The sequence below is a fragment of the Salvelinus sp. IW2-2015 genome, linkage group LG19 (assembly GCF_002910315.2).
Source record: "Salvelinus sp. IW2-2015 linkage group LG19, ASM291031v2, whole genome shotgun sequence".
NCBI lineage: Eukaryota > Metazoa > Chordata > Actinopteri > Salmoniformes > Salmonidae > Salvelinus > Salvelinus sp. IW2-2015.
In genome coordinates, this window is record NC_036859.1 from 3198462 (window position 1) to 3223276 (window position 24815).

At 43.2% G+C, this 24815-nt stretch overlaps 4 protein-coding genes across 6 annotated transcripts in view; 1 reads left to right on the plus strand and 3 right to left on the minus strand.

Moving 5' to 3' along the window:
• Positions 1-304: 304 nt before the first annotated feature.
• Positions 305-1795, minus strand: camk2n1a (calcium/calmodulin-dependent protein kinase II inhibitor 1a). The gene is made up of 2 exons (XM_024009141.2): positions 1539-1795; positions 305-947 (listed from the first exon to the last, which is right to left on the minus strand). Exons 1-2 carry the CDS (start codon positions 1702-1704, stop codon positions 877-879), a joined length of 237 nt encoding a protein of 78 aa, XP_023864909.1. The 5' UTR covers positions 1705-1795; the 3' UTR covers positions 305-876.
• Positions 1796-4934: 3139 nt separating this feature from the next.
• LOC111979136 (mitochondrial ubiquitin ligase activator of nfkb 1-A-like) lies at positions 4935-15143 on the minus strand. Of its 2 annotated transcripts, none has more exons than XM_024009467.2 (6): positions 15022-15143; positions 9023-9192; positions 8645-8732; positions 8361-8481; positions 7301-7532; positions 4935-7151 (listed from the first exon to the last, which is right to left on the minus strand). In XM_024009467.2, the coding sequence occupies exons 2-6, from the start codon at positions 9137-9139 to the stop codon at positions 6636-6638; spliced, it is 1074 nt and encodes a 357-aa protein (XP_023865235.1). In that variant the 5' UTR covers positions 9140-9192; positions 15022-15143; the 3' UTR covers positions 4935-6635. The 2 variants fall into 2 exon arrangements, with proteins under 2 accessions (XP_023865235.1, XP_023865234.1); XM_024009466.2 differs by lacking the exon at positions 15022-15143 and adding an exon at positions 13793-13923.
• On the plus strand, positions 14358-23158 carry alg3 (ALG3 alpha-1,3- mannosyltransferase). Of its 2 annotated transcripts, none has more exons than XM_070448761.1 (9): positions 14358-14590; positions 17020-17119; positions 17666-17813; positions 17987-18147; positions 18377-18497; positions 18669-18874; positions 19076-19151; positions 21135-21280; positions 21514-23158. In XM_070448761.1, the coding sequence occupies exons 1-9, from the start codon at positions 14407-14409 to the stop codon at positions 21665-21667; spliced, it is 1296 nt and encodes a 431-aa protein (XP_070304862.1). In that variant the 5' UTR covers positions 14358-14406; the 3' UTR covers positions 21668-23158. The 2 variants fall into 2 exon arrangements, with proteins under 2 accessions (XP_070304862.1, XP_070304863.1); XM_070448762.1 differs by lacking the exon at positions 14358-14590 and adding an exon at positions 15248-15302.
• vwa5b2 (von Willebrand factor A domain containing 5B2) overlaps positions 22100-24815 on the minus strand; it is a 31351-nt gene continuing 28635 nt past the window's right edge. The window contains exon 21 of the mRNA XM_024010129.2: positions 22100-24431. Coding sequence (XP_023865897.1) covers positions 23637-24431 — 795 coding nt within the window. The 3' untranslated portion in view covers positions 22100-23636. The remainder of the gene's footprint in view (positions 24432-24815) is intronic.

Genomic DNA, 24815 nt, shown 5'->3' on the forward strand with positions numbered 1-24815 from the left:
TTAACCGTGGGGGGTAATGTAACACCATGTATCATTTTAATTCAATTGAACCTGGGGACTATGCATTACTAGCTTATTCTTTATAGATGGAGCCAAAATTAATATAGGCCTACAAAAGGAAATATTAACATTGCACCATCCTTTGTGTGTGTGTGTGTGTGTGTGTGTGTGTGTGTGTGTGTGTGTGTGTGTGTGTGTTGTTGTGTGTGGTGTTGTGTGTGTGTGTGTGTGTGTGTGTGTGTGTATATAATTATATATATATATATATATATATTTTTTTTTTACATACAATGGGTCTCTACTAGTTACTGGACAGTGTTTGTTTGGTCAGTATTAAAAAGCTTTATCAGCAATCGGAATGCATTCTCTACGTTCGACCAGTGCTGAAAAGGACAGCTCCCTTGAATGCGATGTCGCCGATTGTTATCAACAATGCAAAGCGTGTAAGGGGAATATGGTCTTCGAGCTTAGGAAGGCTATTGTATACAACTATAGAAATAGAGCTTGAAATGAGATTCAGCCACCACTTGTAGTTTTGTGTTGCTTACGGCGCTTTTGGAAGATGGTTGTGAAGTAATGGCAAGTTCATCCATCAGAGCCAGGGTCCGCCATCTCAACATCACGCTGCGCAGCACAAGTTAAAATGGGTTTTCGTTTGGAGAATTGCCAGCAACCCCATGATAAATCTCCGTCTTTTCTGGAATCTTGCTCTTCCTCTGCTTTCTCGTCCAATCTTCACATATTTCTTTCCATTCCTTTCCTTCCCCTTGTCTTCGCTTCGTGCCATCGTTTCTCCTACAATCCTCGAACATGCACAACCGACAAGTGCTTTAAATCGTTGATCAAAATAAAAAGTCTGCAAGGCGTCGTTCATCTTTAAACACCAGGTGACGACTTGTCTGCCATCCCCTTTAGGACATCGTCTATTCGGTCATCTTCGATGACCACTGCGGAGGGAAAAAGAAATTATTTTGTTTATTACTGACATATCATATAACTGCTTCATAAAAATGTTTTACAGACAACAAATCAAGTAATTGCAAAGGCTTTGAGTGAATAGGATGGGGYCTGGTGCAACACAAAGGAATACAGTATGTTGTTGTGTCAAACCCCTGACCTTGGTCCTGAAATACTGCAAACAATGCCTTGTCCATAATGGCACATAGCCACGCATGCAATGAGGACAACTTTGTTATTTTAAAAAGACAGAGCATATCTAATGAATAAATATAGTAGCCTATAGCTACTGAAATACATTTTGATAGCACATCAGTAGTCTATTATTCTCATGCATCACTTTCAACTGGGCTCATTGTGGTCAGCTGCTGACCTTTGTTATATCAACAAATGTTTGCCTCATCATTTAGAGGTCAGATGCATATCTGTGTTTTATCTTTTTGTTTTATAACAAGTAGGCTAGGTAACTGTAGCCTAGGTTCGAGTTAAAGTTCACACAAGCATGGCCAAACCAAGCCTTTGTTTTTGATGACCAAAACAAAACCTCTATTCAACAATCCATTCCAATAACCAGCTCTTACCTCTCTTGGCTCTGCCGATCTGTCCCAGCTTTGGGGGTCTTTTCGCTTGCGACGCCCCGAAGAACGAATTGGTGTCCTGTAGCCCGCAGCTAAAGGATATCTGACTGGCCTCGGTGTCCCCATAGCCGCTCATTTTCCCCTCGCTATAAGGCAGTACCTCGGACATTATGGCACGGCTGAGACGGACGGATCAACAGCGGTGATAAAAACGTTTTGAAGTCGGCGGCTTTAGTCGATATAGCCCAGAAATCCTTGTCTTGGTAATTGCACGTGTCGAGCTTTCCGGTGGAAATCCGTTTGGAAAATCACTCGATGACTTCGTCGTGCGTAGCCAGTCTGCGAAGGATGAAGGTGAAGAGTCCTGGTTGGGGTGTCGTGGTGCGCGGTGGTAACAGGCTGCTGTGTCGCTGGTAGAAAGGAGAGCAGKGGAGCGGTCTGTTCGCGTGTGTTGCTAGATGAAGTCTGATGAGGAAAGTGGGAGATCCCGGGATCATAAAGGAAACCCAGGAGGAACGGCGAAGTTATCCATCTGCGTGTGTGTGTGTGCTGGGGGACTCCGAATGCTGGAGGAGTAGGCTAAGGGTGACATCAACAGGCGAAATATATAATATGTACTGTGGGGGTAACAGAAATGTAAGCTATCAATTCATGACCACAGAGCTAGAGCTACTGGAGCAACGGTGAGGTAAACATTTTATTTGGGGAGTAATCTTTTCTATGCTGAACAAATTTCTAGCCTAAATAAGTTATTACAATGTGATGATATTTACGCATAGGCTATGCCGAAGTAGGCTAATTATATTTGATCTGAGAATTATGAATATAACCAACCTTTCCTAGTTACTGGGAAAGTCTCATTTTTTTTGTTTACCTATTACGCTTGACATTGTAATGTGTTTCTCTCCTCGTATGCAGTATATTTCCTTCCTGTAAACCAGCCTCCTTGGTGGCTCTTGCTTGACGTTGGCTCTGGTGACACGAGGTTGTCACAGGAAATCAMTACCTGCTCCTTTGAGAGTCTGTATGCGCACAGAAGTCGGAAGTGCCTTACGSACGTCTTTCCCGTAGCTACAAAGCAAAATCACACAGCAGCAGCGGGTGAACGAGGTTCACAAATGCCACGTTTAAGCAAATTCTCCGTTGATGGGATAGTTACACTGTAGGCTTCATGGATKATTTACAAATTCATRGCTGACATGTTATTTTAGAATGCAGGGAGTAGGCCTACCTATTTTCCAGAGGTTAAAAGCAGCTATTATACAATTGTATGCCCTTTAACAAAGCCTATTTCTATACAGTGATGAAGTATCCACTAATAATATTATGGCCTAGTTATTTCATAGAGGGGTGTTTGAAAACATGCAGTTTAATATCGATGTAGGGATATGGTTTTTGCAGGATGCTCTCTTGTTAGGCGAGGGAGGGCGGTCTGGTCTCTAAACGCACAAGATAAATCAACTTCAGCACGATGGACAGTACCCGCGCACATTTGAGTCTTTCGCGATTTCTGCTATGTTTTGTTTTGAACATAGAAATATGACCGAGGTAAAGTTGGTTTTATATTCAACATTCAACAGACATTCGCCAAATAATATAAAATGCATTTAATTCCCTTATCCACAATAAGTTATTCCTGGATAGTCTTAGGAACATTAAATAAAATGCAAAATATTCTAAAAAGGACTTCTCTTACAACCTTTTGAATTGCATAACAGCTAGAAATACATCAAATCATGAACATTATATTTAATAAAGGCCCGTAGTCTGTTTTTCCGCGCAATTGCATAGCCWATAGAAATGTTGTGCAACATGAGCTCGTGGGTTCTCATGAAGTGTTTGATTAGATTTTCAAATACGTTTGCATTTGCAGCTGTAGAACTTTTTGAGGATCTGTGGACCCATGCCAAATATTTTCAGTTTACATCTTTGGCACTGTTCAAAAGCATCTTTCTCTTTACAAGATCTTTGCGATGCGTCATGTTGGGCTACTTCTCATGCGTTTTACTGACTGGATATCACTGCACCTTCGTTGGCGCATACTGTCCTCAGTGTTGGAGCCTCTGAGGGATGATACTGTTGGGACTGCCCTGGCTTCGGAGAGCAGGTCTGCGTTATGGGAGTTGGCCACATCCCATTGTGAGACATCGAAAKGAATATTTGAAAAAAACTCAAGGTTATTTTCATAATCACAGTTCTATGATACTATTGAGATGTCTCACCACATTTTCCGGCTTGCAGAGCACAAGGAAGAGAGACATGCTTTGGATTGACCAGAGGCCAGGACAGACGCTGTGCAATTGGTCCTTCCTCTAGTGATCTGCCTTCCAGCAAATCCCATTGTGAGAAATGTCACTCATATTATCAGAGCTTAGTGTTGATAGTGTACATAGGTCGATTTGTTTCAATTATAAATTATATATTTTTCTGTATATTCTGTATATTTTGTTTATTGTGGAAGCACAATTTCACAGTCAAATTCCTGTACTTGCAAATATATTTGGCAAATAAAGGTGATTAGTTCTCCAAATGTCCCATAACTCATATCAGGAGCTCTGACCTGATGTTTCCTGCAGGTTACACTTGTCATAGTTCAATAATTGTCATAGTTCAGGGGAAAATGTAATTATTATTATTGTATTATAAGAACAGCAATTCAAATAATGAACAGCAATATCATAAACTCACAGCGGGTAACTTGTCATTGTTAGTATAATGAAACAGATGCAAGTAGGCCCCCTGGTGGCCACTTTACTAATCACATTATTTATCATGGTAGAATGTGCATTGGTTTGAAACTGGTTTGGTGAGGGGTCACTCTTGTAAGTTCAGCGTGTACTGCAAACCTGAAGAAATTCCTGTCTTTAGCGTCATGACATGTTGAGGTTTAAGTTACTCCCAAGAGCCACAGCTGTTGCTCTGCCAGGGGAGCTCATGAAGGATTCTCTCAGACTGCCCCCCTCCCCCCCAGGAAGATATACGACACCTAATTCCCCACCTGCTCCTCACTCACTCACCCCWCACCCAACCCACGCATGCCAGTAGGTTCTCAACTTTTCCATTTCCTTAGTGCCCCAAAACTCTGTAGGTGGGTATCTACTCCTCCCATCTGCTTGTTAGAGATGACAGAAATAGCAGGATAGGTGACTCACAACAGCAAACTTTTCAGAGTACATTGGTGTTCCTGGAAAAAGAGCAGTGTTTCAGTGGGGGGGTTACTGACAGTTTAAGCAGGTTAAACCTTTGTTTTATGCAATCTATACTTTTTTTGGACAATATTCAACATTGGGTTATCACAAATTCAATGTGATCAGATGATTTACACAGTCAATGAGAAATGAGTACCTTTTGCACCCCTTTGATATTTTAAAAGTACAAATATAGAACTTTTAAAGCCTGTTATGACAAATGAATTGCCCTTTAATATAGACCACAAGGAGAATTCAATACATCTTTCAATATGGAACATTTAGTAGTCATTTCATAGTGTAAAAACCAGGTGAGCTGGTACTACTCTTGTTTTTTTAACCTTTTCTGGTGTTTTGTGTTGGAGCGGGTCGAGCATAAAACATCAACCCGGTTACCCATAGATAGGCTACAAATGTTAACAATTTCAGAAATGTTCAAGCTTCCATTCAATTGCCCCCCTCCCTGTTGGAAACAACAAGCTTACATTCCCTGTCAAAGCGTTTTGACAGGATTCTTTACTTTTACAACAAAAATAAAACTGGTGYAACAACCCCCCCTCCTTACACCAGGAGTGAAAATAAGGCACAAAGCAAGCGATAGTACTACAAAAGTAAACACCTCTCCATCCATATGCACACTTGTATTTATGAGAGAACTCCATTCCCAGTATCTATTCTGAACAAAAATATAAACTTAACATGTTAAGTGTTGCTCCCATGTTTCATGAGCTGAAATAAAAGATCAGAGAAATGTTCCACATGCACAAAAAGCTTATTTCTCTCTAAAAATGCACAAATTTGCTTTGCATCCCTGTTAGAGAGAATTAGTCCTTTGCCAAGATAATCCATTACCTGACAGGTGTGGCATATCAAGAAGCTAAATAAGCAGCATGATGATTACACAGTTGCACCTTGTGCCAGGAACAATAAAGGCCACTAAAATGTGCAGTTATCACACAACAGATGTTTCAAGTTGAGGTAGGGCATGCAATTGGCATTCTGGAAATTGGAATGCCCACCAGAGCTGTTGCTCGAGAATTMAATTTTAATTTTTCTACCATAAGCCGCCTCCAACGTAATTTTAGAGAATTTGACTGTATTTCCAACCGGCCTCAACTATTCTTCACCTGCGGGATCGTCTGGGGGTGTGCTGAGGAATATGTCTGTAATAAAGCCATTTTGTGTGTGTGTGTGTTGGGGGGGGGGTAATTCTGATGGGCTGGCTCCCAAGTGAGTATTTCCAGGCCCACCCATGGCTGCGAGCCATGTGAAATCCATAGATTAGGGCCTAATGAATTGATTTACATATGAACTGTAACTCAGTAAAAATCTGTATATTTATATTTTTGTTCAGTATATAAACATGTATTTACTATTCAAAACKAAAATCAACAGCTGTTAGCTTCATAATACATATGCATTTAAGTGCTTCAAAATGTTCACAAACCTGATTCACATTTTGTTAATACAGTAGCTGCACCTAGCCTATTTGTGTTGAGAATGCCAAGAACCACAGGTAATTATTACAGTGTAATAAGTACAGCGATGGTTTGCCTGGTCTATCAAGAGTTGGTCTCTCTCTCTGACATTGTGAGGGGTTTAAGGACTGGTGTGTGCACGTCCTGCTCTGTCTTGCTAGCTTAGGCCTCTCCTCGGCTCTCCAAAGCTGTATTTTCAGGGTGACTGTTGTTATCATCACAGTGGAGTTCGGTCCTTCTGGTGCTCTTTCCTCCTGCCTCTATGTGGAGACGTATCTTCAAGGTTTTACAGCCAGCCAAAATGTCAATTATAAAATGTCTCCATTCTATCACCTGGACCTCATCTTTCTAGGAGTACAGGTAACAACACCCCAGAAGATACATACATAGACCAACCATGAGAACACATATCTGTTCTTCTCCCAGGCTGGGCATCAGGCCTGGTAGAGGGGCACCACCCTCTTGATGGCCTGCCGGCATATGGGGCAGGTGGGCTTGGGCAAGGCCTGGTAGCAGCTGTAGCAGCAGCACACGTGCCCACACTCCAGCAGCACACAGCTACGCGGCTGGGTCAGGCAGATCACACAGGCGTTTCCCAAGGGTGTCTCCTGCTCCCCAGACCCCTCTTGTGTATCCCCGGCCGTAGACCCTTCCCCCGTCCCACCAGCAGCCAACCTCTCAAACTCCCTTCTCAGCCGTTCCTGGTCCCAGCGGACCCTCAGGCTGCGGTAGTAGCGGTGGCCCAACCAGAAGAGGATGGCACACCCGGCCAGGGCGAACACAGAGGCCAGGACCTGCCAGACCACCGCTTGGCCCTCCTGCTCCAGCCGCAGGGTCTCAAAGTCTGCGGTGGTGAGGAAGTACTCTGAGCCGTCGGTGGGRGGGCGGAGCTTCAGCACCCGGTCCGTGTCCAGGATGAGCTCGCCTACACCCGTCAGAGTAGCGCCAACCTAGAAATACAGAAAGACAAACTGGTCAGGATTATGGAGCAACACATRTTTGGATCTTATTGTGGAATTTTGGGAATGAATATACTGTTTTTATCATAAGTAATCTATCAGTGATATTGCTACATAAAAAAAATGTACTCAAACCTCACCTTGAGCATCTCCTCAGTCTCCAGTTGGCCTTTGGGCTTCTCTCCACTGAGGTACTGCCCGATGATGTCGGTGAAACCATAGGTGGCCTGGTGGAACTTCTCATGGATGATCTCCATCTCCAGCCCCGAGGCCTCCAGGGGACACAGCACCCTCACGTTGGCCTGGTCCGACCCGACCAGGCTGAAGGGCACCGCGTTCACCCTCTGGTGCAGCACACGCTCACTGTCCATCCTACACAGGAAAGGGGGGGGGGGGCACAGTGACTAAGGTGTTTTGTGTGGTGATATGATAGGTTATAATTAGTGATGTATATCTGCTGAGACTAAATGTCAGACGCTCCTAGTCATATTACAGTTGATAACAAAATGATGATACAGATTAAACTAGTCTTTCACATGATATTTGGAGTGTCAGTCAAGAGTGTTTCTACCAGGTGTGGGCCAGGCTGTTCCACACCAGCTTGTGTTCCCTCAGCATGAGTTTCTGCACTACCCCTACGCTGCCTTCCTGGTACTGACTCCTTAGAGGCTCCCCCACAGGCTGCACTGCCCCTACACACACACACACACACACACACACACACACACACACANAAATGTAGAAGACTTCAGAAACTCCAAAATACATTATTCACCATTTAGTTCTTATTGGGCAACACAATCAAAACAAACTGCAAATGCACCCAACAAGTTCGTAGCCATTGCTAGGAATATGGGACCAATTACTAACCTTTGACTACTTTAATACACTATAAGCGAATTTGTCCAAAAACGTATTCAAATGGGGGGGGACTATATACATCAAGTGGTTTCATTTCTAAATGGTAAAACAGATATGTATGAAAATACCTTCAAATACCGTTGCATCACATGAAACATTTAAACTCAAATCCAAAATACTGGAGTATAGAGCCAAACTTTCAAACGTTAGCTTCACTGAGGAGTGTATATTTGGTATCAGACGGTCCTAGTCATATTAAAGTGGATCATTCAAAGTGGTAACACAGATGATACTAGTCTTTCACATTACATTTGGAGCGTCAATCAGGAGTGTTTCTACCAGGTACGAGACAGGCTATTCCACACCAGCTTGTGTTCCCTCAGCATGAGTTTCTGCACCACCCCCACACTGCCTTCCTGGAACTGACTCCTCAAAGGCTCCCCCAGAGGCTGCACTGCCCCTACACACACACGCACCATGGATAGAGACATTAATTATACTAAGAACTGCCCCATCACACCAATAAGTGAGAGAACAGGGTCTAAGTKAACATCATAATAAAATGATCATAGCGACACACTCAGAAAATGTTTCCCCATTGACACAGATAACCATATGCCTACCTTCAATGACAACATACTGCAGACACTTTCCCGGTGTCTCGTTCAAAAGGCCTGCCAGTTTCCCATCCAAAGTCAACTGRGGCGCATCCTGAAACAAGCAAATACAAATGTCAGTAATTTCTATGGAAAAAATCCCCATGTCTCAAAATTAGTTTTGTACTTTATTTACAGCGTGTAAAGACTACGGCCTAGACTCAATTCGTGTAGCGGAAAAAAAACACGTCACAGCGCAATTTCAATTTAAAAGGTCATTTCCATTTGAGACGACATGTGGGAACATTGCCTTACATTTCAATCGCGCTATAACGTGGATCTTCAGCAATACGGATTGAATCTAGGCCGTAGTCTGAAGGAATAGATACAGGGCAGACTACTAACATTGAGCTTGTCCACTGTTTTCCTCTTTTTCCTGTAGATGTAGTAGAAGAAGCCAGATATAGCCAAGCTGGTGCCTAGACACAGCCCTTCCARCGTCCTCACTGGAAACTCCTCCATCCCTCCCCAACACACACTCTACACCGTCTCTTCTCACCCCCCTGGTAACAGGCCTACAGTACAGAAACAGACATACAGCCAAACATGTTATATGAAGGATGTTCATCAGCATGATAGCAAGGGGGCCATGCGTCACTCAGACAAGCTGCAATTAAATKTGCAGCTGCACGATTCTCTTTGAAATGTCAGTGAAATGCTTGAAAATGTCTATCATTATATTTTGACAGCACAGTGTCAGAGAACGCTGGTTGCTATTTATTTTCAGCACTTTGACAGTGAACTGGATTAGGCTACTCAGAATGCAAAGATGCACAAAAATATGTTGGGTATTGACATTTGATTGGGTTAGGCTATATTACGTTATAATCTAAGGAAACACATTTCAAATACATCATAATCCTATACTGTAGTTTACACAGATAATTATGACTATTTACATATTCAGTGCCTTCACTCACAAGCACAGCAAAGTTGGAAATGTGTTTCATTGCATTGATGACTTACAATCGTTGTAGGTGGCATTATAGCTACTTTTTTGAATGGGGGAACCCACATCACTCTTTCTAGGTGTCATATGATGACGGCGCTTGGTTTCAAATACTGTTGATTGACACGGTCTTTACATTCCTTGGCTAAATAGAACCGGTTTGGCTAGATAATACCAAATGAACYCCTATTGATGAAGGTGTTTTCTTCCCATGGGACTTTCGTAAAGAACACCGGCGCTCGGTCTGAATGTGAACACAGATCGCTTGCGGTACGGTTTTTCATATCAGCGAGAAATACTTTTCTTAAAAACAAAAAAGGTTAAAATGACTACACACCTTTTATAGGGTTAGTGTTCCCATACGGCCATAGCTCTATGTTACATGCGGTAGACAGACGGAAAATAGTGGCAACCACCTCTGCTGATGAGCCATCTCGCACGCTCCAAACACCTGTGTGTAACAGAAGGCGGCCACCAGAAATGTGTTGTAACTAGGGTTGCACATTTTGGGGAATATTCAGAGGTGGAAACTTTCCGTGGGGATTAACGGGAATATATGCAAATTAATATTAATACCATTTAAAATGTAGATGTTTTTTGCATTGGATATATTTACCWTATCATATGGAGACAGAAACATAAACCTTTTACCTTATCATAAGTAGACATACTGTATTTGCAAATGATTAAATCCTTCCAATAGAAATAAAATAAAATAAATGTAAAAAAAGGTTTTGTCGTGCCCTCTTCACGACTGTCTTGGTGTGCTTGYACCATGTTAGTTTATTGTTGATGTACACATTGCCTGTGAGCATCAGAGGTGAACCAGTTGCATACACAGCTTGAGCAAGACATTCATCAGCATTTCTCTGACTAAGTTCCTCCATTGAGTCAAAAAACTTCTGATTCCAGGAGAACCATGAGCTGCTGCTATCGATAAGGTGTCTGATTCATCATTTTCACCTTGAATAGAAGTAGAGGGACTTTTGTCAGAGGTTGCTTGTTGTGAGCGCTGAGGGAACTTTATGCACTTGGCCAGATGATTCTGCATCATTGTTGCATTCTTCACATATGATTTGGCACTGTATTTGCAAATGTACACAGATTTTCCTTCTACATTAGCTGCAGCGAAATGTCTCCACACATCAGACAGTGCCTGTGGCATTTTTCTGTAAAAATGTGCCTTAAACTCAGTGTGGATGTTGCCTGTAATCCATGGCTTCTGGTTGGAATATGTACGTATGGTCACTGTGGGGACGACGTCATCGTCGTCAATGCACTTATTAATGAAGCCGATGACTGATGTGATAATTTTCTCAATGTTAAATCGGATGAATCCCAGAACATATTCCAGTCTGTGCTAGCGAAACAGTCCTGTAGCTTAGCATCCGCTTCATGGGACCACTTCCGTATTGAGCACGTCACTGGTACTTCATTTGAGCTTTTGCTTGTAAGCAGGAATCAGAAGGCTAGAGTTATGGTCACATTTGCCAAATGGAGGGCAAGGGAGAGCTTTGTAATCGTCTCTATGTGTGGAGTAAAGGTGATARAGAGTTTTTCACATCTAGTTGCACATGTGACATGCTGGTAAAAATTACCAGACGGATTTCAGTTTCCCTGCATTAAAATCACTGGTCACTAGGAGCCTCTGGATGTGTAATTTCTTGTTTGCTTACGGCCCTATACAGTTTGTTGAGTGCAGTTTTAGTGCCAGAATCGGTTTGTGGTGGTAAATAGACAACTACGAAAAGCATAGATTAAAACTCTCTTTGTAAATAGTATGGTATACTAACTCAGGCGAGCAAAACCTTGAGACTTCCTTCACATTAGAGATCAGGCACAACCAGTTGTTAACATAGAGAGACACACACCTCCCCCTTAACTTTACCCAAAGCTGCCGTTCGGTCTTGATGATGCATAGAAAAACCAGCTAGATGTACAGTACCAGTCAAAAGTTTGGACACACCTACTCATTCAAGGGTTTTTCTTTATTTTACTATTTCTACATTATTGAATAATAGTGAAGACATCAAAACTATAAAATAACACATATGGAATCATCTAGTAACCAAAAAAAGTGTTAAACAAATCAAAATATATTTCATTTGAGATTCTTCAAAGTAGCCACCCTTAGCCTTGATGACAGTTTCTCAACCAGCTTCATGAGGTAGTCACTTGGAATGCATACCAATTGACAGGTGTGCCTTGTTAAAAGTTGAATTGTGGAATTTCTTTCCTTCTTAATGCGTTTGAGCCAATCAGTTGTGTTGTGACAAGGTAGGGGTGGTTTACAAAAGATAGCCCTATTTGGTAAAGTACCAAGTCCATATTATGGCAAGAACAGCTCAAATAAGCAAAGAGAAATGACAGTCCATCATTACTTTAAGACATGAAGGTAAGTCAATGCGGAACATTTCAAGAACTTAACATTTCTTGAAGTGCAGTCGCAAAAACAATCAAGCGCTATGATGAAACTGGCTCTCATAAGGACCGCCACAGGAAAGGAAGACKCAGCGTTACCTCTGCTGCAGAGGATAAGTTCATTAGAGTTAACTGCACCTCAAATTGCAGCCCAAATAAATGCTTCAGAGTTCAAGTAACAGATACATCTCAACATCAACTGTTCAGAAGAGACTGCGTGAAATCAGGCCTTCATGCTCGAATTGCAAAGAAACCACTACTAAAGGACACCAATAATAAGAAGAGACTTGCTTGGGCAAAGAAACATGAGCAATGGACATTAGACCGGTGGACATCTGTCCTTCGGTCTAATGAGTCCAAATGTGAGATTTTTGTTTCCAACCGCAGTGTCTTCATGAGACGCATAGTAGGTGAACGGATGATCTCTGCATATGTGGTTCCCACTGTGAAGCATGGATGTGTGATGGTGTGGGGGTGCTTTGCTGGTGACACAATCAGTGATTTATTTAGAATTCAAGGCACACTTAACCAGCATGGCTACCACAGCATTCTGCAGCGATACACCATCCCATCTGATTTGCACTTAGTGGGACTATCATTTGTTTTTCAACAGGACAATGACCCAAAACACACCTCCAGGCTGTGTAAGGACTATTTTAACAAGAAGCAGAGTGATGGAGTGCTGCATCAGATGACCTGGCCACCACAATCACCCGACCTCAATCCAATTGAGATGGTTTGGGATGAGTTGGACAGCAGTGAGGGAAAAGCAGCCAACAAGTGCTCAGCATATGTGGGAACTCCTCCAAGACTGTTAGAAAAGCATTCCTCATGAAGCTGGTTGAGAGAATGTCAAGTGTAAAACTGTCATCAAGGCAAAGGTTGGCTACTTTGAAGAACCTCAAAATATATTTTGATTTGATTAACACTGTTGGTTACTACATGATTCCAAAAGTGTTATTTCATAGTTTTAATGTCTTCTATTATTCTACAATGTAGAAAACAGTAAAAATAAAGAAAAACCCTTGAAGGTGTGTCCAAACTTTTGACTGGTACTGTATATTATCCAATTCTTCCAGTTGACAGGATAGACTACAATGGAGCTCGTCTAGTTTGTTCTCTCATGATTGTAAGCTCGTTTGCCTCTCTTGCGCKGTCCCTTCCTTTTCGAGTCCGGGTGATTCGAGCCTGGTCCAGACTCTTTGATGAATACATATTAATCTAAATCGAGGTTAGTGATTGCTGTTCCCGATGTCCAGAAGCGGTCATTGGTAACGATGGCGGAAATATTATGTACAAAAAAAGTAGCATAATCGGTCAGGAGCCCGTAAAATGGTTGCTAGCCACTGCAGCGCCATCTCCCCCCATTGCACAACCAGTAAAGCCAGTTCTGAGATGTAGCCGGCCCATAACTACATTTAACAAAATACCACGTTCAACATTGACATTATGCTATCTCAGATACCTACTTCGATAAACATCCAAGTTGCTGGCCCACAGAGTGGATATCAACAATAACTACAGTTGGTTAGCTAGTAAGCAAATGTTTTGTTAGCTAGCTAATTGAAATATTTTGCTAACTGGAAGACCTGCCATTGACCTCTAAAATATCGTCTTTGTTTAGTCTTAAATGTGGCCTATGTTCGCAAAGGTTAGACCATAACATGACAACAGTATTTGTGCACTCTTTTGCAACAGCCAAAGGGTCAAATCGGACTTAATCAATCAGTATTGTACATTCTTACCTTTCAAAAACACTCTAGTTGTCTTCGCCGGAAGAATGGGGTTTTTGTTTTGATCACATGACATGTTCTCRTTCCTTGAACCTAAGCATCTTCGGGTGACGCAAATGGCCCGGTTCCCTGGGTGTTTTGAGAATTTCACTTAAAGATGCACTATAAAGAAATTGCGCCGCCTTCCTGGACACAAAAATTCGAATCGTTTGTCTAATTTCAGTTTGTGGTCAAACTAGCAAGTATTGTACCATTTAAACCGCTGTGAAGCATATTTTCCATAACAAAATATTGTATTTTCAGCTGTTTGAAGCTGGTGTACAAAACCAAAAGTAAAATACGCAAAAACGAAATTTAAGGGAAGTTTAGAAATAGCGCACAGAGAACACATCTGCCGCGTCTTAGGCTTGCTTTCAGTGAGAATGAAAGATCAATAAAAAACATTTTTGTCGGTGGCATCTTTAATGACCAATGTAATGGTGTAAAATGTACAAACTCTTCCTCACCCGGGGCACCGGGTCATGCAAAACGAACTCCCCAACGACTTGGTGACGCTATACTGAATCATGTGACCGGGTACTAATCTGTACTGTTGCCGCCGCGCCACGTAGCTAGCGTAAGCCGAAATGGCAGGAGGTGTGAAGAAAAAGTCATCACCTGGTCCACTGTCTCGAGTGTGGGCGACACTTCGAAAACTATGGCAGGAGAAACATTTGATATTATTCAAGGCGGAGTACACAATACTGGTCGCCTCTGTTCTGTGGTTCCTGGAGATCGGAATAAACATATGGGTCATACAAAAAGTAGCATGTAAGTAGCTAACGGTTTAGCTTGAGCATGCGGCTAGCCTTAAAAGGATACTTCGGGATTTCGGCAATGAGGTCCTTAATATTGAGGCCCTTTATCTACTTCCCCAGAGTCAGATGAACTCATGGATACCATTTGTATGTCTAAGTATGAAGGAAGGTAGTGGTAGTTTCGCGAGCCAATGTTAACTGACGTTAGCACAACGACTGCAAGTCTATGGTATCTACTAGCATGCCTAATATTAAACTTAAACCCTTATTATTCGTATGGTTTTCAGTAGTTAGCTTCGCCCACGTTTGGCTGCACTTGAACTACAATTCCGAAGCTGTGTTTTAACGTTTAGAAACGTCAACAATCACTTGCGAACCCGTTTTTGAAATATATGCCCCTTATCTTTCGTATCGGCAATACACTCTTCAAAAATATACACTTACAGCAGCAGTTCTGCGCTGATCCATAAYCTGTGTGCCTCCAGTTGACGAACTACAGTATACTTTCACCCTACCCAGTTACGGTTACACTGGTGTTCAGAACATGCTAATGTAACCGATGTGAAAGGGCTAGCTAGTTAGTGGTGGTACGCGCTAATAGCGTTTCAYTCGGTGACGTCACTCGCTCTGAGACGTGGAGTAGTTGATCCCCTTGCTCTGCAAGGGCCGCGGCTTTTGTGGCGCGATGGGTAACGATGCTTCGAGGGTGGCTGGTTCGAGCCCAGGTAAGGACGAAAAGAGGGAAGGACGCTATACTGTTACACTAATTAGGACAGGTGTATTTCCATCTGTCTTGCGTAAACGAGCGATGTAACATGGAATATGGCTGTGTGAGAATACTAACCCAAACTATGTCGTGTAATAATTTAACCATTTGTGGGGGGGTTTTAAAGTATATTTGTCGCTGATATGAAGATAGCAACGTTCCTTGTTTCCAAAACCGTACCGCAAGTGATGCGTGTTAACCTTCAGAACGCGCATACGCGATCCATTAATGCTCCCCCGACCAGATATATATACATGCTTCTGCTGTCAACAACACTTAAACTTGCCACAACTATTGAGAGCTACATATTTCGTCCATACTAGGCAACATCACAAGGGACCYTGACCACGTCTGTAAATTCACTTTGACAGTTGGCACTACAGAGGSTAACCCATTCATAGACACGGCTAACTGCTTTGGCCCCTATTGACTGTAGTATCTTCTGCTGGGGGGACTTTTGTTAAGATCCCAGACGCTCGTTCCTGACGTTGAAAATACATTGCTTGCGTTATGGTTTTGGGAACATATCTGTTCAATTACTGCACACCTTTGCTTTATAGAGTTATGGTTTGTTTTCCCACGTGGACATATCTCCATGTTACAGTGCTTATTACAGACGACACCAGTGCTATCTAGCGGGCTCAACACCTATGTAAGTGTAACTGTGGAGGAAGTGTAGGTCGTTGGCTCGAGGTAAACAGCGGTATGGAACTGTGCAAACCCGCTACAGTAAAGTGAATCTCTTTTCATTCCAAATATTCTTTATTGCTGAAATGAAAGATAAGTTCCATATGTTTGGAAAAACCGTATCACAAGCAATTATTTATTATTTAGGTTTCTAAATGTTCAAACAGAGTGTCGGGATTGTAGTTCACGTGGTCCCACCGGTGCTTATAGCGGAGAACCCTTGGTATAAAGTAGAATCCCTTGGGTTCTTGAGAGCAAGTAGGAAGGGTCAGAGGTCATTTAAGTAACTTGTTCTTGCAGATGCTTCGTTCTCTCGATTCGGAAGAAAAGTCTATCTTATAAGTGTCTGTGTTCAGCTGCAGGTGGTTCTCCAAAAAAAGAGAGTATTCATTAAGATAGTAAAATCCACGTTTTTCACAGTGAGGCGTTCCATCGCCATTTTAGCTGCCAGGCATCTTGCATTTCCCAACATCTTTGCAGGAACTAGTCATTTCTATGCGCCATCGCCACTTGTAGAAGCAGATGATAGTGCATCACACAGTGCGACCAAAACAAAGATCTACACCCAGTCGAGGCATTTCTCACTCGATCCAAAATGTTGATTTTACTACCTTTCAAAATATTCTCTGGTTTTCAMAGAACCACCTGTAACTCAACATAGACATTTATAAGATACTTTTCTTCCGATTTGAGAACGAAGCAAGTATCATCAAGAACAGGTAAGTTGAAAAATTGCTTCCAACCCTTTCTACTAGCCAAGGTATAACCACATACGGGAAAATTCACACATCGCCGTTTTTAATGTATAGCTACAGTTTCCCTTTCTTGTTAGATTTTCTTTTTCTTTGGTAGTTGCTGTTGACCTGTTCTTACTGTCACCTGATTCTTTAGGTACCTTCGTCCACATCTTTGACCCCATTTGTTGAATGTATATGACAAGTTATTGCCAATGCAACCGGTCATTCATTGGTGAATGTCTTCTCCTGCAGACACAGAGATCGACTGGAAGGCGTATATGGATGAGGTAGAGGGAGTCATCAACGGCACCTACGACTACACCCAGCTCAAAGGAGACACAGGCCCTCTGGTGTAAGTTCTACTACCCTATACGTGGCACTCTACAAGTTAAGGAACCAGGTTCCAATACCAGTATTGGCAACCCCGGGGATGTATTCATTAGTGGATGATTCCATTGCAAAACGTGTCTGTTGCGAAACCTTTTGCAACGGAAACGGTTTCCCGTTTTCTCTAGGAAGCAAACGAAACGGAGGGACCTACCTGAATTTGTTCAATAGAAATGCTTGRTTTCGTTGTAAAACTGTTCCCTTTTTGAGTAAACGGTTTCTGTTGCAAACATTTTGCAACGGAATCCGACTAATGAATACACCCTGGTTCCTCTCTAGGTTTCTTCCTAGGTTCCTGCCTTTCTAGGGAGTTTTTCCTAGTCACCGTGCTTCTACACCTGCATTGCTTGCTGTTTGGGGTTTTAGGCTGGGTGTCAGTATAACACTTTGTGACATCGGCTGATGTAAGAAGGGCTTTATAAATACATTTGAATCTTCACCAGCAGTCTGACATCTCTTGACGTGAACAAGATCACAGTCTTGAAACTGATTTCTGAACCTACCTTTCCAGATACCCAGCAGGGTTTGTGTACGTCTTCACAGCGTTGTATTACGTTACCAACCACGGGGTGAATATCCGCCTGGCCCAGTACCTGTTCGCTGTCTTCTACCTGCTCACTCTGCTACTCGTCTTCAGGATATACCACCGCACCAAGAAGGTGAGATGCAACACATTCCTTTGTAGGCTGTTTTCCAAGGTGACGTTATTTTTTTTGGTACTTAGCTAGTTGTCACCCCCCCCCCAAAAAAAAGTTTTCGTTTTTATTGCAACTTGGAATTCATCACTTTATAATACTGTAATCTATTCCATGATTTTGACTCTCCTCTCCAGGTTCCTCCCTACGTATTCTTCTTTGTGTGCTGTGCCTCCTACCGGATCCACTCCATCTTCGTCCTGCGTCTTTTCAACGACCCCGTGGCCATGATGATGCTGTTTGGGGCCGTCAATTTAATCCTGGACGGCCGCTGGACTTTGGGCTGCGTGCTCTACAGGCAAGTGTAAACCCTGGTTCTGCACAGCTGGAGCCTAGCTCAGTTAAACTGAAATGATCAAAGCGAAGTTGAACTTGGTTCAGTGTGCGGGCCAATATGGGACACCTTTCATGATAATAACGCTCTAATTTAGATTGGCAGAACTGAGTTGCTGAACTCAACATCTGACTGTGGTAGCCCCCTGTCACATGGTCTGAATGACAACTTCCTCTACCTCTGCTGTGGACAGTTTAGCAGTGTCTGTGAAGATGAACGTGCTCCTGTTCGCCCCGGGCCTTCTCTTCCTCCTGCTGTCTGAGTTTGGCCTGATGAGGACCATACCCAAGCTCTCTCTCTGTGCTGCCATCCAGGTTTGGACCTCCTTCATCTGCTTTAACTGTTACGTTTAGATTTTACTCACAGATGCTTCTTGTCCCCAGCGTTCCATCCAATTTCCACACTGTGTGGACAATTAGGATTTGCCTACTCTATTTCCATTCTGTTGATTGTCCATCTCTACTCCACCTCACCTCTCATCACAGTTGTTGCTGGGCCTACCCTTCCTGATGGAGAATCCAATTGGTTATATGACCCGGGCCTTTGACCTGGGTCGTCAGTTCATGTTCACATGGACAGTGAACTGGCGCTTCCTGCCGGAGTGGCTGTTCCTGAGTCGCTACTTCCACCTGGTGCTCCTGGCCACCCACCTGCTAGCCCTGCTGCTATTTGCCCTGCGCCGCTGGAAGAGGTGAGAGAGGTGCTACTGGAGTTATCTCTAGGACCAGAGTTTTTCATGGTCAGGCCAAAACTCTTGGCCCTAGTGAAGCCTAAAATGAGATACAGCCTAAATTATATTTGTACACTAATGCTTGGGTCTGGCCATCTCTGCTTTTTGTTGTTAACCAGGTGTGCTCTCTGTTGAATTAAACCAACACATGTTTCTCATCAGGCCTGAAGAGAGCATCATGGAACTGCTGAAGGAGCCAGGCAAGAGAGTCCTCCTTGCACAGAAACTCACCTCAGATCATATCCTTTCCTCAGTCTGTCTCTGGAGCCATGACTAGAAACAGTACCGGTGTGTTGTTCTGTATCTCTTAAAACACACTGTTATCTTGTACTTTTTGGTTTATTTAACCTTTATTTAATTAGGTCTGTCTCTATGGCCATGAAGTACCAGTGTCTAGTGTATATCTTAAGAGCTGTAACTAAAGAGTGCTATTAGTGGATATGGGTTAGAAAACCCAATTACTTTGTGTTTATATTTTTTCCTCTTTTTTTTTTTACACCAAATACAAACATACAAACAACAACTGTGCCTGTTATATAGTTATTAGAAAGTTTTCACACCCCTTGACTTTTTCAAGATTTTGTTCCAAAGTGGGATAAAAATGTATTTAATTGTAATTTTTTTGTCAATGATCTATACGCAGTACTCTGTCATGTCAAAGTGGAAGAAAAAGGTATTATGGAAAATAAGACATGAATATATTTTTCATTAGATAAGTATTCAACCCCCTGAGTCAATACATGTTAGAATCACCTTTGACAGCGATTACAGCTCTGTGTCTGGGTAAGTCTTGGATTGTACAATATTTGCCATTTTTTTAAATGATTATTCAAGCTCTGTCAAGCTGGTTGTTGCTAGACAGCAATTTTGAAGCCTTGCCATAGATTTTCAAGACGATTTTTAAATCGAGTGGCGCAGCAGTCTAAGGCACTGCATTGCAGTGCTTGAGGCATCACTACAGCCCCGGGTTCGATCCCATGCTGTTTCACAGCTGGCCGTGACCGGGAGACCCATGAGGCGGCGCACAATTGGCCCAGCGTCGTCCGGGTTAGGGAAAGCTTTGACTGGCCCGGGATTTCCTTGTCCCATTATGCTCGAGAGACTCATTGTGGCTGGCCGGGCGCCTGCAAGCTGACTTCAGTCGCCAGTTGAACAGTGTTTCCTCTGACACATTGGTGCGGCTTCCGGGTTAAGCGGGCAGTGTATCAAGAAGCAGTGCGGCTTGGCAGGGTCGCGTTTCAGAGGACGCATGGCTCTCGACCTTCGCCTCTCCCGAGTCCATAGGGGAGTTGCAGAGATGGGACAAGACTGTAATTAGATATCACGAAAAAGGGGTAGACGGTCGAGAGCCATGCGTCCTCTGAAACACGACCCTGCTTCTTAATAAAAATTAAAAAATAAGTTAATTCCTTTGCCACATTTTTTGCCTTATTGCAAACAGGATGCATATTTTGGAATGTTCTGTACAGGCTTCATTTTCACAGTATTGTGGAGAAACTACAATGTTGTTGATTCATCCTCAATTGTCTCCAGAGCCATTAAAGTCTAACTGTTTTAAAATTGCCATTGGCCTCATGGTGATATCCCTGAGCGGTTTCCTTCCCCTCCGGCAACTGAGTTAGGAAGAACGTGTGTGTTTTTTATTTTTACCCATCTACCAATAGGTGCCCTTCCTTGCGAGTCATTGGAAAACCTCCCTGGTCTTTGTGGTTGAATCTGTGCTTGAAATTCACTGCTCGACTAAGGGACCTCAGAGATAATTGTATGTGTGGTGTACCGAGATGGGGTAGTCATTCAAAAATCATGTTAAACACTTATTACATTTACATTTAAGTCATTTAGCGGACGCTCTTATCCAGAGCGACTTACAAGTTGGTGCATTCACCTTATGATGTCCAGTGGAACAACCACTTTACAATAGTGCATCTAACTCTAAGTTGCACGCAGAGTGAGTCCATGCAACTTAATATGTGACTTGTTAAGGACATTTTTACTCCTGAACTTATTACGGCTTGACATAACCACAGGTTGAATACTTACTGACTCAAGACATTTCTGCTTTTCATTTTTTATTAATTTGCAAAAAATGTAATAATAATCCACTTTTGACATTATGGGGTAGATCAGTGACCCAAAATCTCAACTGAATCCATTTTAAATTCAGGCTGTAACTGTGAATACTTTCTGAAGGCACTGTATATTGGACCTTAACAGCCGATCACAGATGGTGCTGATCCTTTTCACATCTAACTTCATCGGCATGTGCTTCAGCCGCTCGCTGCACTACCAGTTTTATGTCTGGTACTTCCACACCCTACCCTTCCTGCTCTGGAGTGGAGGGGTCAAGAAGCTGGCTCACCTACTCCGGTAAGGGGGGGGGCTTTTGGCCGCGATGTGTAGAAATGGAAAGGGTCCTAACTTCCAACGTACATTTTCATAAATCTTAATTGACATCCATGTAGATTTCAGGCATATGCAGAATTGGGAACATTTGCTCATTTTAGTCTACTATAAATTCTGAGCCTAGATGGGTCAAAATGCCTGTTATTGTCACTCGTTGTGCTCTCACGTTATGTCTTATCTGGTCTTTCTGTGGACAGGGTTTTGATCCTAGGTCTGGTGGAGCTGTCGTGGAACACCTACCCGTCTACCATATACAGCTCAGCAGCCCTCCACCTGTGTCACCTCATCATGCTGCTCTCCTTGTGGTTCGCCCAGCCCCCAGCCCGCCAGGGAGAGGCCAAGAGCCAGTAAGCTTAGCCCCTAGAGGACCCTCCCGTCCTTGGGGTCTGGTTGACCATCTCCATCCTGCTCTCACCCTAGGCTGGTTCTCACCCCTCGCCTCACCGTATCTTGCCTATTTCCTCATGACGCACAGGGGGTTATTGAGGTGGAGTGGGGTCTGTCTTAAACGCATCGGTTTGTTGCTACCCACCTCGCTGTAGCTCTGCTAACGTACAGGTGAGAGAAGGGACTGAGTGACACTGCATGTGTTGGGTGTATTACGATTTGGCAGTCGTGCAGGTTTGTGGCGTGGGAGGAAGCGGAAAACAATTAGGATTCTCAGGTTAAAGAATGAAATAATATAAATCTAAGAGTGGGAGGCTGGTGGTGTGGAGAAACGCGGAATGTTTTGCTGCGTCGTCTAGAACATCTTAAGGAAGGATCTCTTGCGTACAGTATGTGTTTTATGTCAACTACCTTTTAGCCCATGATTGTTCTTGTTAACTATTATCTGGTCTTGGCGATAATCGGGAATAGTGAGAAACTCTTAGGTCCCCATGCTGGCGATCAGCTGTTCTGAACTTCTGATACTGGACCATTTGTTGTTGTGGAGATGGTTTCTATGTGTGTTTTGTCTTAACTCCGTATCAGGGAATTTTTACTTTGCTACTACTTATTTGACGAAGCTTTGAATTGAACTGTCCTCTGCGATAGATTCTCGTCCTTTAACTCAGTTGGTAGGGTATGGCGCTTGCAACGCCAGGATAGTGAGTTCGATTCCAGGGACCACCCATATGTTAAAAAAATTCTGCACGCTTGACTGTAAGTTGTTTTGGTTAAAGGCTTCCGGTAAATGGCATATATTAAAGATTTCTGTTTGTCCTTAACTCCATACCTGGGCATTTTTATTCTGCTACTTATTAATGAAAGCTTTAAATTGAACCGTTCTCTGCGATACGCTTTCGGTGCCGCCCATTGTGCACAATAGGAATGGCGTTGCCTAGCTAGCACAAGGCTTATCATAGGCAAATACGTACATAATATACGTCATTTCATGTAATAATATGACCATGCAGAACTAAGCTGTTGACTATCATGATTATCTGTCTATTGTTTTTTAATTTTCTAATAGTTTCTCTCAGAGAATGTGGATCAGTGTGTGCACTAGACAAAATAGATGAGGCCCATTTCCCGCACCCAGATTAAGCCTACCCCTGGACGAAACACTCGCTAAAGTTATTTTAGTCCAAGAATAGGCTTAAACGGATAGTTCCGCGCGATAACGTATTCACGTAATTCTGCAGAACTTTCCTTTGAATCTGAGTAGGGAACTGTCCCTTTTTTAAGTGTTTATTTTCTTTAATGAGCTGCCATAGGTGATTATTTAGTGCTCATATTTGTTTGCTGATGTTTGATTTGCATGAGTGTTTGTGTCACACAAAGACAGAGATTGATTCCAAAGGTGTGTTTTTATTCTGTTGATAAAGATGAAAATAAAAGGCATATCTCTGTGTAAAGAAATTTGATTTAAATGTCATTCATTCACAAACATAAATWTGAGTCATTTAATTCCACACTAATGAAAGTTAAACATACTACCCGGTTAATAGGCCATTCAGCTAAGAAAGAAATATACTAAATCAAAGTAATGCAAGCTTTACATGATCAAGTCATTATTGTAGTTTCATACGGTGTACTTAAAGGCCACTTGGGTTAGTTAAGTCTCAATTTACCTAAGTCAATGGCTTTTAAATGATCTTTGCACTGGGGAAAATTGAATCTGTTTCTTATGTAGACGGGGCACAGAAGCATTAGTATTAGCAACCAGAGGTGCAAATACCATTTTTCAACTGATCCTGATATTAAAAACAAATTATTTAAGGTAGGAGGCAACTGTACCAAAGTTCTAGTAGGATAAAACACTGGTAACTATCACATGTCATGGACGGTAATAAGTCATTTCACATATTGTGGTGGTTTTAACATGGTGGCTATGTGGTCACATGTTGTTGGGATTGTAGCAGAGCATGTTGAGCTGGATGTTCTCATCCCAGTGGCGGAGCAGCAGAAACAGTTGCCTGGCTGCCCCCTTCAGCCCGGCCAGGTCCACCCCCTCCGGCAGCTCCTGGCCCCGCAGCCAGAAATCCGCCTTGGCTGCCACCAGCTCCCACTCCATGAAAAACCCTGCACAGCGGTGCTCCAGCCAGGCCAGAGCCACGGCCGTGGCCCAGCTCGAGCCCTCCAGGTCCCCCAGAGCTAGCTGTTCACTCCCCTGGGGGTCTGGAGCTGCTGGATCCAACAGAGAACCCTCACAGACGTCAGTCTCTGAGCCGCGCCCGCTGTCTGCCTGGGTCTGGGTGGTCTGGGGGATAGGGCCACCTGTCATGTCAGGGGAGCCTTCCTCGAAGCTAGGGGGGTCGGGGAGGGTCGTCAGGGGCTCATGGCACCGGTCGGAGAAGCGTCTCCTGCGGAGTCGGGGGTCCAGGATTAGGGGAGGGTCATCTGGGGTGTGGGGGCCACCCAAGGGCTTGGTACCAGTAGAGGTGTGGTGTTGGGGGAGACTAGGAGGCTTGGTAGAGGTGGTAGTGTGGTGGAGGGGGGTACCAGTTGGGAGCTTGGTGGTGGAGGAGGGGTTTGTTGGGGCGTTGGGGGAGGTGCAGCGGAAGGGGGGGCTGAGGCTGCTGCGGTGGAGGCTGTAGGGGGATGCTCTCTTCAGACGGTCCAGGGGGATCTGGATGCAGTCAGTGTAGACCTCTGTCAGGAGGAAGGCCCCAGAGGCCAACTGGAGACGCACCTGTGAAGGAGATACCAGGTACTAACTCTTAAATCAGGTATCCACCTCTAAATACTTCTTGTAGTACTTGAAGGGCATTTCCACCACTTTTCAACCTCATTCATTATATCCAGCACCATACCAGTGTCTACATATGTAAAATTGACACACTTATGTTTTGTAGTACAAATATCAAATTAGAAAGTGCAATTTTGTTGTCAACAAAAGTAAAACCATTAAACGGTGATTTTGAAACACAGATCGAGGAGAGCAGGAAATTGCTCTCCCCCTGGCTAGAAACTCGTTGCAGGTTTTGAAAATAATTTTTTATCCTTCTCAAGGATGTCACAGAGTAGGACTTTTTAGGAACTTATKTTTTTAATCACAGAACACGACTTTTTCCAC